A 12,788-nucleotide genomic window follows, 5' to 3' on the forward strand; every position below is an offset into this window, starting at 1 on the left:
TACGAGGAAGACAAACTGTAGGATAACCAGTGTTCTTTTTCCTGTGGATCTCTAGCTGTTGGAGAAGTTGACAACCATAGCCGAGGAGTGTCAGAGTGCCCAGCTGAAGAAGATCAGAGACATCTGTGACAAGTAAAAAAGTGCACAAACACACACACACACACACACACACACACACACACACACACACACACACACACACACACACACACACACACACACACACACACACACACGAAGCTCATGTATTTCATGGCCCATTTGTTTCACTGTCCTCCTATTTCTCCACAGGGAAAAGAAAGACATGAAGAAGAAGATGGACAAGAAAAGACAGGAGAAGATTAATGAAGCAAAGGCCAACAACAAGAACGTGACAGAGGAGTAAGTACATGGGATTGGGGAAGAGACCTCCTAATACATAAGTGTTCATGCTCCTTAAGGCCACCTGATGGCGATAAAGATTCATGCCTGACTGACTGATCTAGCTAATGATCACGACAGGAACAATTTAATACAAATATTCCGTAATTTTTTACAGAAAGACTTTATGCTTGTAAGTGTCATAGGTAATCAGGCAGACCTACCAACTTTTATATGGTCCTTTGAGCTAGATTGGAACCAGGAACATCAGGATTGTTGACTGTTAAAGTAAAGGTTACATTTGAGGAATCTTACAGAGAGGTTAGAGCTGACATCTGTATATGTTTACAGAGAGAAGCTGGAAATCAACAGGTCATTTGTCAATGAGGTGGTGCAGTATATCAAACGGGTAAGTGTGTGCGTGTGTCCATGCCGGCGTGTGGATTTGTTTGTGTTTGTTATGTGGCTACACCTTACTCTCGCCTACCCCTGTCTCTGTCTGTGTAGTTGGAGGATGCTCAGAGTAAGAGAATGGAGAGACTACTGGAGAAGCACAAGGACATCAGACAGCAGATTTTGGATGAGAAACCTAAGGTATGGACACATTTACCCTCAAATACAGAACTGTAGGATGAAGTTGCTTCTAACCAATCATTCAGTGTCAGGAATAGGATGCATACCAAATGTCACCCTATTCCCTATATAGTGCACTCCTTTTGACCAGGACCCATAGGGTAGTGCACTCCTTTTGACCAGGACCCATAGGGTAGTGCCCTGCTTTTGACCAGGACCCATAGGGTAGTGCACTATGAAGGGAATTGGGTACCATTTGGGACAGAGACATATTTTCAACCCATAAAGGTTCCATTGGTTAACCATTTCCATCATGTCCATTGTTACTGTGATTGTAGGAAGGAGGATCCCCAGAGGACCAGGGTAAGACATTCTGCATCTGAGTGTGCATTAATACAGCTTCAATACTTAAGCATTAATAACAATGTATACGGAAGCTTTAATAAGAAGGCAAAAGCTGAAGAATGATAACAAGTGGATGTGCAACTTTCCTCTGACCCTGCCCCTCTGTTACAATAACCCTGATGGTCAACTACCCTCTATGTCTAAGCTCAACCCAACAGTCCCAAAGTACTCTCTCTCTCTAAACCCTGTTCCCATGGTTTCTTCCCCCTCTTCCCCACGCTCAGTGATCTCCTCTGTGCTTGGGTGCATGGGGCAGTTGTCTATTTTCCATCATGTTCCCTCTCTGAATACTCTAAAATCTATGGCTGTGTTGCTATGTGTTTTAGAAGTAAAATACATTTCTAAACCTTGCGATTGTACATGGAAATATAAAGTACACTTTGTTCTAGACCTAATGTATTGGCGACATCTATATGAGGACGTGGTAGGCAGCAGACATATGCTGAAAGAGGATGCATGGATGATGTATATATTTTCCTCATTAGTGCATGACAGCACATTTTAGTAGTTTGTGTGTTGACCACACGGGGTCAGCGTACCCTGGTGCATTAGCCTGGTAGTTCTTACCAGAGCGATATACTACTGCCCTGCACCACTGCATGTGCTTTCTTACACTTCCTCATTTCTATCTCAAGGACATTTCTTACAACATGCATCAGGCTGAATGCTGTGATAAGAACAGAGAATAATTACGCTATGAAACAATAAACAGTTCTCTTCTCAGTAGCTGTGCATGGTTATACTGTCTTGGCTGTAAGCTGTGTTTTAGATTCAGCCACACTCCTACAGTAGCACGTGTGTGTGTGTGTGTGTGTGTGTGTGTGTGTGTGTGTGTGTGTGTGTGTGTGTGTGTGTGTGTGTGTGTGTGTGTGTGTGTGTGTGTGTGTGTGTGTGTGTGTGTGTGTGTAAGCGTATGGCTGTGATAATGCCATGTTCTCCCCAGTATCCTGGCGTAGCCTCTGTCCTTACAGCTCCCTCAGAGTCCCCCAGCCCAGATATTCTAAAGACAATTCTGCCTCAGCTTGTACTCAATCATACCTCCTGAGTGGTACGTATGTGTTACCTCTGATACGTGTAGAGAAAAGAGGGAGAGAAAGACAGGGAGAGTGATGACGAGGTGAGAGTTCCATCAAGAGCTAATGGAGGAGGGCATGAGTAACCAGGATAGGGCTAATGAAGGAGGGCATGAGTAACCAGGACAGGGCTAATGGAGGAGGGCATGAGTAACCAGGACAGGGCTAATGGAGGAGGGCATGAGTAACCAGGATAGGGCTAATGGAGGAGGGCATGAGTAACCAGGATAGGCTAATGGAGGAGGGCATGAGTAACCAGGATAGGGCTAATGGAGGAGGGCATGAGTAACCAGGACAGGGCTAATGGAGGAGGGCATGAGTAACCAGGATAGGGCTAATGGAGGAGGGCATGAGTAACCAGGACAGGGCTAATGGAGGAGGGCATGAGTAACCAGGACAGGGCTAATGGAGGAGGGCATGAGTAACCAGGACAGGGCTAATGGAGGAGGGCATGAGTAACCAGGACAGGGCTAATGGAGGAGGGCATGAGTAACCAGGACAGGGCTAATGGAGGAGGGCATGAGTAACCAGGATAGGGCTAATGGAGGAGGGCATGAGTAACCAGGACAGGGCTAATGGAGGAGGGCATGAGTAACCAGGATAGGGCTAATGGAGGAGGGCATGAGTAACCAGGATAGGGCTAATGGAGGAGGGCATGAGTAACCAGGATAGGGCTAATGGAGGAGGGCATGAGTAACCAGGACAGGGCTAATGGAGGAGGGCATGAGTAACCAGGATAGGGCTAATGGAGGAGGGCATGAGTAACCAGGATAGGGCTAATGGAGGAGGGCATGAGTAACCAGGATAGGGCTAATGGAGGAGGGCATGAGTAACCAGGATAGGGCTAATGGAGGAGGGCATGAGTAACCAGGATAGGGCTAATGGAGGAGGGCATGAGTAACCAGGATAGGGCAAATGCAGGAGGGCATGAGTAACCAGGATAGGGCAAATGCAGGAGGGCATGAATAACCAGGATAGGGCTAATATGATGACACACACACACACACAAACACAAACACAAACACACACAAACACAAACTGAACAAGTTCCACAGATATGTGACTAACAGAAATTGAATAATGTGTCCCTGAACAAAGGGGGGGGTCAAAATCAAAAGTAACAGTCAGTATCTGGTGTGGCCACCAGCTGCATTAAGTACTGCAATGCATCTCCTCCTCATGGACTGTACCAGATTTGCCAGTTCTTGCTATGAGATGTTACCCCACACTTCCACCAAGGCACCTGCAAGTTCCCAGACATTTCTGGGGGGAATGGCCCTAGCCCTCACCCTCTGATTCAACATGTCCCAGACTTGCTCAATGGGATTGAGATCCGGGCTCTTTGCTGGCCATGGCAGAACACTGACATTCCTGTCTTGCAGGAAATCACGCACAGAACGAGCAGTATGGTTGGTGGCATTGTCATGCTGGAGGGTCATGTCAGGATGAGCCAGCAGGAAGGGTACCACATGAGGGAGGAGGCTGTCTTCCCTGTAACGCACAGCGTTGAGATAGCCTGCAATGACAACAAGCTCAGTCCAATGATGCTGTGACACACTGCCCCAGACCATGACGGACCCTCCACCTCCAAATCGGTGTAACGCTCATTCCTTCGACGATAAACGCGAATCCTACCATCACCCCTGGTGAGACAAAACCGCGACTTGTCAATGAAGAGCAATTTTTGCCAGTCCTGTCTGGTCCAGCAATGGTGGGTTTGTGCCCATAGGCGACGTTGTTGCCGGTGATGTCTGGTGAGGACCTGCCTTACAACAGGCCTACAAGCCCTCAGTCCAGCCTCTCTCAGCCTATTGCGGACAGTCCGATCACTGATGGAGGGATTGTGCGTTCCTGGTGTAACTCAGGCAGTTGTTGTTGCCATCCTGTACTTGTCCCGCAGGTGTGATGTTCGGATGTACCGATCCTGTGTAGGTGTTGTTACACGTGGTCTGCCACTGCGAGGACCATCAGCTGTCCATCCTGTCTTCCTGTAGCGCTGTCTTAGGCATCTCACAGTACGGACATTGCAATGTATTGCCCTGGCCACATCAGCAATCCTTATGCCTCCTTGCAGCATGCCTAAGGCACATTCACGCAGATGAGCAGGGACCCTGGGCATCTTTCTTTTGGTGTTTTTCAGAGTAGAAAGGCCTCTTTAGTGTCCTAAGTTTTCATAACTACCGTCTGTAAGCTGTTAGTGTCTTAACGACCGTTCCACAGGTGCATGTTCATTAATTGTTCATGGTTCATTGAACAAGCATGGGAAACAGTGTTTAAATCCTTTACAATGAAGATCTGTGAAGTTATTTGGATTTTAACGAATTATCTTTGAAAGACAGGGTCCTGAAAAAGGGCCGTTTCTTTTTTTGCTGAGTTTATATACATTAGAGATGGGGGTAAAAATCGATACAGTTACATTCACAATATTATTTTTGATGATATTAAATCGATATTTGTTTCCAAGTTTCGATTTGTAATAAAATATATATATTATATACAGTATATACTGTATATATACACACACACACATGGCCAAAAGTATGTGGACACCTGCTCGTTGAACATCTCATTCCAAAATCATGGGCATTAATATGGAGTTGATCCCACCTTTGCTGCCATAACAGTCTCCACTCTTCTGGGAAGGCTTTCCACTAGATGTTGGAACATTTCTGCGGGGACTTTCTTCCATTTAGCCACAAGAGCATTAGTGAGGTCGGGCAACTGATGTTGGGCGATTTGGCCTGACTCGCAGTCGGCGTTCCAATTCATCCCAAAGGTGTTCGATGGGGTTGAGGTCAGGGCTCTATGCAGGCCAGTCAAGTTCTTCCACATCGATCTCGATAAACCATTTCTTTATGGACCTCGCTTTGTGCACAGGGGCATTGTCATGCTGAAACAGGAAAATGCCTTCCCCAAACTGTTGCCACAAAGTTGGAAGCACAGATTTGTCTAGAATGTCATTGTATGCTGTAGCGTTAACATTTCCCTTCACTGGAACTAAGGGGCCTAGCCCGAACCATGAATAACCCCAGAACATTATTCCTCCTCCACCAAACTTTACAGTTGGCACTATGCCAATGTTTGTTTATAGAGATTGCATGGCTGTGTGCTTGAATGTATACACCTGTCAGCAATGGGTATGACGGAAATAGCTGAATCTACTAATTTGAAGGGGTGTCCACATACTTTTGTGTATATACTATATAGTGTATACAGTATATATATATTTGTTTTTTAATAGGTAGCATTAGCTAGCGCTAGTCTGCTGTACGTAAGCCAATTTGTCTTCAGAACTTTTATTTACATCAATCAAAACTAATTTTTCATGGCTCTCACCTTGTCCCTCTGCAGCAGACATGGTTAGCAATATGTTTGGAACATTGGATCGCAATACATACAGAATGGTGAGAATTATATTGTGAGCCCCCTCTCACTCACTCACTCACTCACTCACTCACTCACTCACTCACTCACTCACTCACTCACTCACTCACTCACTCACTCACTCACTCACTCACTCACTCACTCACTCACTCACACACACACAGTCTTATACAGCTAACCTTGTGGGGACACACAATTCAGTCCCATTCAAAATCCTATTTTCCCTAACCACTAACCCTAATCCGTACTCTTACCCTAACCTTAACCCAAACCCTAACCTAACCCAAAAACCTGACCTTACCCCTAAACCTAACCCTAGCTCCTAACCCTGACCCTAAACCTGATTTTAACACTAGTTTAACACTAAACCCTCTAGAAATAGAATTTGACCTCGTGGGGAACAACAAAATGTTCCCAGTTGGTGAAATCTGGGGACACAAGAATAAATAAACACGTTCTCTCTCTCTCTCACACACACACACACACACACACACACACACACACACACACACACACACACACACACACACACACACACACACACACACACACAGAGAGAGAGAGAGTCCTGACCCAGTTTCTCCTGTGGACTCAGAGAAGCCGCTAATGGACAGCTATAACCATCCCTGGTCTGTGGAGACCCTCACATCTCTCACTATGACTGCCCGCCCGGGATAGCACCACGCTACGTTACACCACAACTCTGTGTGTGTGTGTGTGTCTGTGTGTGTGTGTGTGTGTGTGTGTGTGTGTGTGTGTCAGGCCAGCTGCTATCCCACTGTGCATAAGGAAGTGGAAATGGATGCTACTGAGGCCAGTTTACCCAAATAACCACTCATGTTCCATGTCCAGTTTTAACTCAACCTACTTACTATTCATTTGCCTGAGAAGATTGTTCTAGCTCACAACCCATTCACTACGTGTCACCTCGTTCCAATGGAGGCTCAGTAGTTTCAAATGGAGGAATCTGACAGGTTGCATTTAGCTGGTCTCTAAATGACAGCATATCATGTGGAGAGAGAAAGAGAGAGAGAGGAGAGAGAGTGAGAGAGAGAGATGGAATGGGTGTGGACAGGGAGGGAGAGAAAAGAGAGAGACAGAGAGAGAGAAAAGAGAGAGAGAGACTCACACTACTCACACTTGTAGAGCTCAGCATAGAACTCTACTGCCCTCTTTCTAATTTCACTAGGTCTAGTGAGCTTTTCAAACTCCAAACTTCCGCGAGTGGCCATTGCAACCAGCCCCACCCGCTGGTTGTGCCCTCGCGAAAACCAACCTCAACGATCCCACCACCCCTATACGTGCTTAGTGATATTTAGACAAGATACCCTTAAAACAACTAAACTAATCTATATATATACACCCAAAAGAGTGAAAATAATTCCAGTCACTCTCACAATCACTCCTGCTTCACGACTCACTCCCAGCATGCACTAGAGAGAGAGAGAGAGAGAGAGAGAGAGAGAGAGAGAGAGAGAGAGAGAGAGAGAGAGAGAGAGAGAGAGAGAGAGAGAGAGAGAGAGAGAGAGAGAGAGAGAGAGAGAGAGAGAGAGAGAGAGAGAGAGAGAGAGAGAGAGAGGAGTTTTTATAAAACCTTTATTTTATACTCAAGTGTTAACATAAATAATGACACACTACCTTTTCAGAAATGAAACAACAAATGTAATTCCTAAAATATTCAAATCAAAAAATTAAAAATACAAAAGAACATATACATTCAACTTATTTCATCAACAAAAAATTGTTTCCCCTCCTCTACAAAACAAAGCGCTCCTTCGTATGCCCACTTCTCCTCAAACAATGGGAGATCTTTTACAGCTGAGAAGAACTCAAAATGCACTTTTATTCGTACTTTCACTAATCCTTTAAAAACACATCTTACATCCTGTCCATATCCCGTTTCTATCTTATGTTTCCTACTCAGAAAAATTGACATCTTAGCTTGTCCCAAAATAAAATGTAACAGTTGACATTTTCTTTTCTGTTGCTTACTATATTGAAACCCCAAAATAAAAACAGTGTTATTGAAAATCTCCCCTACAGCTTTAAACAAAGACTCCAGCATTTCCAAGAGAGGTTTTATCCTCTCACACTCCATAAAACAGTGAAAAATGGTTTCTCTTATATTACAAAAAGGACATCCATCTCTAACATCTGAGTTAATAACAGATACAAAAGCATTAACTGCAATGATACCATGCAAAACCCTCCATTGCATATCACCAGTACCCTTTTGTAACGGTGGCTTGTACAGTGCTCTCCATGCTGGCTTTACCTTGTCATCAATGCCCAATTTTACCCTCCATGGAGTGTCTTTTCTATTTTTCAATGTATCTTTATTCAACACCTTGACACACCCCCTATATAAGTCTTTCCCATTCACCTCATCCAAACCCACCTCTTCCAACCCTCTCAAATCCAGTAATAACGCCTTTCTTTCTGACTCTGGGATATTTGGTGTAATCCCTAGTCTTGGAAATGAGACGTCTTCATCTTGTACCTTCTTCTTGTGGCTATTAAGCATACCCCACTCTTCTACTGACAGAGCCTTCCTGCAGCTTCCCAGCAGTTGTCCTACAATCCTTTCCGACCTCACCCCCAAATGATCAGCCACCCGTCTTCCATCCATTAAGGCGGGCCCAGCCATGGCCATTAACTGTTTTAAGGTAATGATTTTGCCCTTCACCAGAATCTTGGAAAAATGTGGAACAGCTGCAGTTGTACAATCCAGTCTTGCCCCATACACCAGAGGTTCCTCCAACAGCCAATGCACTGACTCCGCTGAAGTTCGTCTGGACACCTTCATTATACTCCAAACCCTAAGAAGGCCTCTGTAAAACGGAGGTACTCCCTCCCTAGAAATCTGGCTACTATCAACCAAAAATAAAGCCTCTTTAAACCTAATCCTCCAACCTGCTGTAATACAAGACCTGCCACTCCTCTCCAAACCACATTTTCCGGTCCATAAAGCAACCTTTGAATAAACTGAAACCGGAAAGCAGCAGCCCTACTAGCAAGATGTACAAGACCTTGTCCCCCCTCCTCTTTTGACAAATACAAAACACTTTGTGGAACCCAGTGATATTTATCCCAAAAGAAATCCACAATTATTGCCTGTATCTTAGCCAGAAGGCCAGATGGTGGTTCTAAAACTGACAACCGATGCCACAGTGCAGAGGCAATCACATTGTTAACTATAATAGTGCGCCCCCTATATGACATACGAGATAGCAACCAACGCCATCTCCTCATCCTCCCTTCCACCATTTCAACCACCCCAATCCAATTTTTTTCCATAGTCCCCTCATCTCCTAGGTACACTCCAAGATACTTAAAACCTCCCTTACACCATTCCAGCCCCCCTGGCAAAGCCATGATCCCTCCAGACCATTCTCCAATCTGTAAAGCACAACTCTTTTCCCAATTTACCTTTGCAGAGGATATTCCCCTAAAACGATCAACCATTAGACTCAAACTATCCACCTCCGCTTGATTTTTCACTAAAACAACTACATCATCAGCATAGGCTGAGAGACGAATAGGAGGAATATCCCTTGAAAGGTACACCCCTTCAATGCGACTTCTAATGCTATTTAGTAGTGGCTCTATAGCAATGGCATATAACATTCCCGACAAAGAACATCCCTGCCTAATACCTCTACACACTTTAAAAGGAGCACTCAAACCACCGTTAACTTTCAATACACTTTCAATGGTTTGAGTGCTCCTTTTATAGTGTGTAGAGGTATTAGGCAGGGATGTTCTTTGTCGGGAATGTTATATGCCATTGCTATAGAGCCACTACTAAATAGCATTAGAAGTCGCATTGAAGGGGTGTACCTTTATACCTTTATATATATCACCTCTATCATGGCAATAAAACCAGAGCTGAACCCAAACACCTCAAAAGTGTGCCATAAATATTGATGTTCAACTCGGTCAAATGCCTTTTCCTGATCAATTGAAATTAGACCAGCATCCAACCCAATAGACCTAGAGACGTCCAAAAAATCACGAATCAGAGAAATGCTATCCCCTATCTGCCTGCCGAACACAGTAGGACTGGTCCGTATGTATGATTTGCCCCATCATCTCCCTCAACCTGTTGGACAAAGCCTTTGACAGGATCTTATAATCAGTGCACAATAAAGCCACCGGCCTCCAGTTCTTCACCCTTTTTGGGCAGTAGGGTGAGGACAGCCCTTCTGCAGCTTATTGGTAGTAACCCTCCGGTTAAACTATCATTAACTACTGCTAGCCAATCCTCTCCCAACATAGCCCAAAAAGACTTAAAAAAGTAAACGGGAAGCCCATCAATGCCTGGTGCCCTTCCATTTTCCATGCCTTTTAATGCAGTGTATAACTCCTGCAAAGACAATGGTTGCTCAAGCTCAACCTGAGCTTCTGCAGCCACCTGTGGGAGCCCATCAAGGAACTGCTGTGTCACTGTTTTATCCTCTTTGTACTCACACTTGTAGAGCTCAGCATAGAACTCTACTGCCCTCTTTCTAATTTCACTAGGTCTAGTGAGCTCTTGTCCAACAGCTGATTTGAGACAATGAATAATTTTTCTTTGTCCATTCTTTTTCTCTAAACCAAAGAAAAATTTGGCATCCATTTCAGAGATTCCCTGAAACTTACTTCTCACCAATGCCCCCTGTGCTCTGATACCCAGCAGGTCTGCCAATGCAGCTTTTTTCCTCTTGAGGACCTGAGTGTGGCCTCGATCTCCTGTGGTCTCAACCAACGTCATGAGCTCCACTATTTCAGTCTCTAGGGCTTTCATTGATCTGGTGATATCCTTGGTGACATTCCTCGTGTATTGCTTACAGAATTGTTGAATCTGGATTTTCCCTATATCCCACCACTGTTGAAGGGATACAAAACTGGCCTTTTGAGACCTCCACCTCTCCAACAAAAAACAAAAATATTTCCTGAAGTGAGCATCACTCAATAAAGTTATATTAAAATGCCAGTATGCGCTTTTAGGTTTTACATCGTTAATGAACACCACCTCTGTTATTAAACAATGATCAGAAAATCCCACTGGGGTTATCACACTTGATTTACAGACCTGAGATTGATTCTCAAAACAATAAAACCTATCTAACCTGGCCATAGAGATGGTGTTCTCTCTCACATGCACCCATGTATACTGCCTTGTGCCTCCATGTTGACTCCGCCAAATATCACACAGTTCATTTGTTACAATGAGACGTTTTTAAAAAGTCCTTGAGGCTATATGAGGTTCTTTGTGATTTCTATCTAAATCACTGACTGTGCAGTTAAAATCCCCAGCAATAAATAAATCATCTTCATTGTTACATTTCTCAATGGTATTTGATAATGTCTCTAAAAAACATACCCTCTCAACTGCCACCACTGGGGCATATACATTTATCAGACACATAGTGATGTTTTCATACCTTACTCTAACTTTTTTCAACCTCATATGACAAATGCAAAAACCCTTTTGAGAACAAGATGGCCACACCCCCACTTTTTGAGTTTTTATGACTACACACCACTGTCCCCCCCACTCCTGTTGCCACATAACTTCATTTTCCAAATTACTATGCGTTTCTTGTAGAAAAATTATGTCACTTCCCTTTCCCTAATTAACTCATACACTATGGCTCTTTTTTAACGTCTCTTGCCCCATTTACGTTTAAAGAAGAAATCTTAAAACTGCTCATGGATGAAAAAAAATAATAATACAGAGGAAGACCCAGAAACCACATCTCTTTACAGAGTTAAAGCTGCGACTGAACTCTTTCATTTTCTTTAGAATTTACATCACTTATCACTCTCGTGACCACTTTCTTGAGTCTAGCAATTTCAGGGCTTGTCAAACCTCCCCCTGTTCTTTTTGACATCAGAAACTTTGCTGATTCAATAAACAATTCACTTTCAGGGAAAAAATCTGTTACATTATAATCCTGCATATATTTCTTCCCTTTTGTCAACTTCAGAAATTGACGTACCTTCTCAATCTCATACCTCCCTTCCACCCCATTTATCTCACTATTTTGTTGTGACGCGTCAGATGACTCACTCTCGCTATCCTCCCCAGAAGAAAACTCCACCATCTCTACAACCTGTTTATCTTCAAGTGATTTATCAATCTCTACCTTCCTCTTGGAATTAGACCCTTCACCACCCCGTACATTCTTCCTCTTACTCCTCGGTACTTTGAAAACAGCTGCTTCCTTTTCCATTATTTCAATCTCCTCTTGACCTCCAATTTCATTTTCCAGCACCACCTCAGCGATGGCAGGCGCAATCTCAGCAACTGTTTCCCCTCCCTCTTTGTTCTGATCTACCACAATTGCCCCCGTATCCACAATGCCTTCCTCTCCTACTTTCCCTACCACATCTGCCCACCTTCTCCCTTCCCCTGCACCCTTAGCATGTTCATCCCTTCGCGGTGGTGCGTTAGCTGCACCGGCACTAGAGCTGCTACCGGGCTCTGCGTGCTCATTCTCGGGACAATTACGCACCAAATGCCCCTCTCTTCCACAGCCAAAGCATTTCATTGATTCAGTAGAAGTGTAGAAGACATAATCAAATCCATCAATCTTAAAACTGAATGCTAAATTCAGTTCATCAGTGTCCTTTTTTTAAAATCATATGCACTTGTCTCCTATGAGACATGACATGTTTCAGCAACGGAGATTTGCATCCAAAAAGAACCTTTTTTATTGTTGATACAATTTGACCATGACGAGATAACTCTCGTTCCAACACTTCATCTCTAACAAATGGTGGCACGTTAGAAAGTATAACTTTCTTTGCCGGATTCATAAGCGGAAATACCGGTGTCTGTGTCTCCCGCAACACAACACCACTCTCAACTATCTTATTCACCTTTTCAATGGAATCTAAGAATATCACTACAGCGCTATTCATCCTTGAGGCTGATTTGATACTATCTTACCCAATGGTAGCACCCACTGCCAAGCTACATTCTTCCACTGAACACCCGGCCGCAGC

At 44.1% G+C, this 12,788-nt stretch overlaps 1 protein-coding gene across 5 annotated transcripts in view; it reads left to right on the forward strand.

The window, feature by feature from the left end:
* Positions 1–12,788, forward strand: part of LOC106608062 (1-phosphatidylinositol 4,5-bisphosphate phosphodiesterase beta-1) — a 278,537-nt gene that overhangs the window by 244,216 nt on the left and 21,533 nt on the right. For 2 of the 5 annotated variants that reach the window (XM_045720987.1, XM_045720988.1), the window contains exons 29-32: positions 56–132; positions 292–381; positions 712–769; positions 868–954. In XM_045720987.1, coding sequence (XP_045576943.1) covers positions 56–132; positions 292–381; positions 712–769; positions 868–954 — 312 coding nt within the window. Of the gene's footprint in view, positions 1–55; positions 133–291; positions 382–711; positions 770–867; positions 955–1,271; positions 2,116–12,788 lie in introns of those variants that run through there. The other 3 variants (XM_045720989.1, XM_014205741.2, XR_001329372.2) reach the window with 3 other exon arrangements.

This window comes from Salmo salar, chromosome ssa06 (assembly GCF_905237065.1).
Source record: "Salmo salar chromosome ssa06, Ssal_v3.1, whole genome shotgun sequence".
Taxonomy (NCBI): Eukaryota; Metazoa; Chordata; class Actinopteri; order Salmoniformes; family Salmonidae; genus Salmo; species Salmo salar.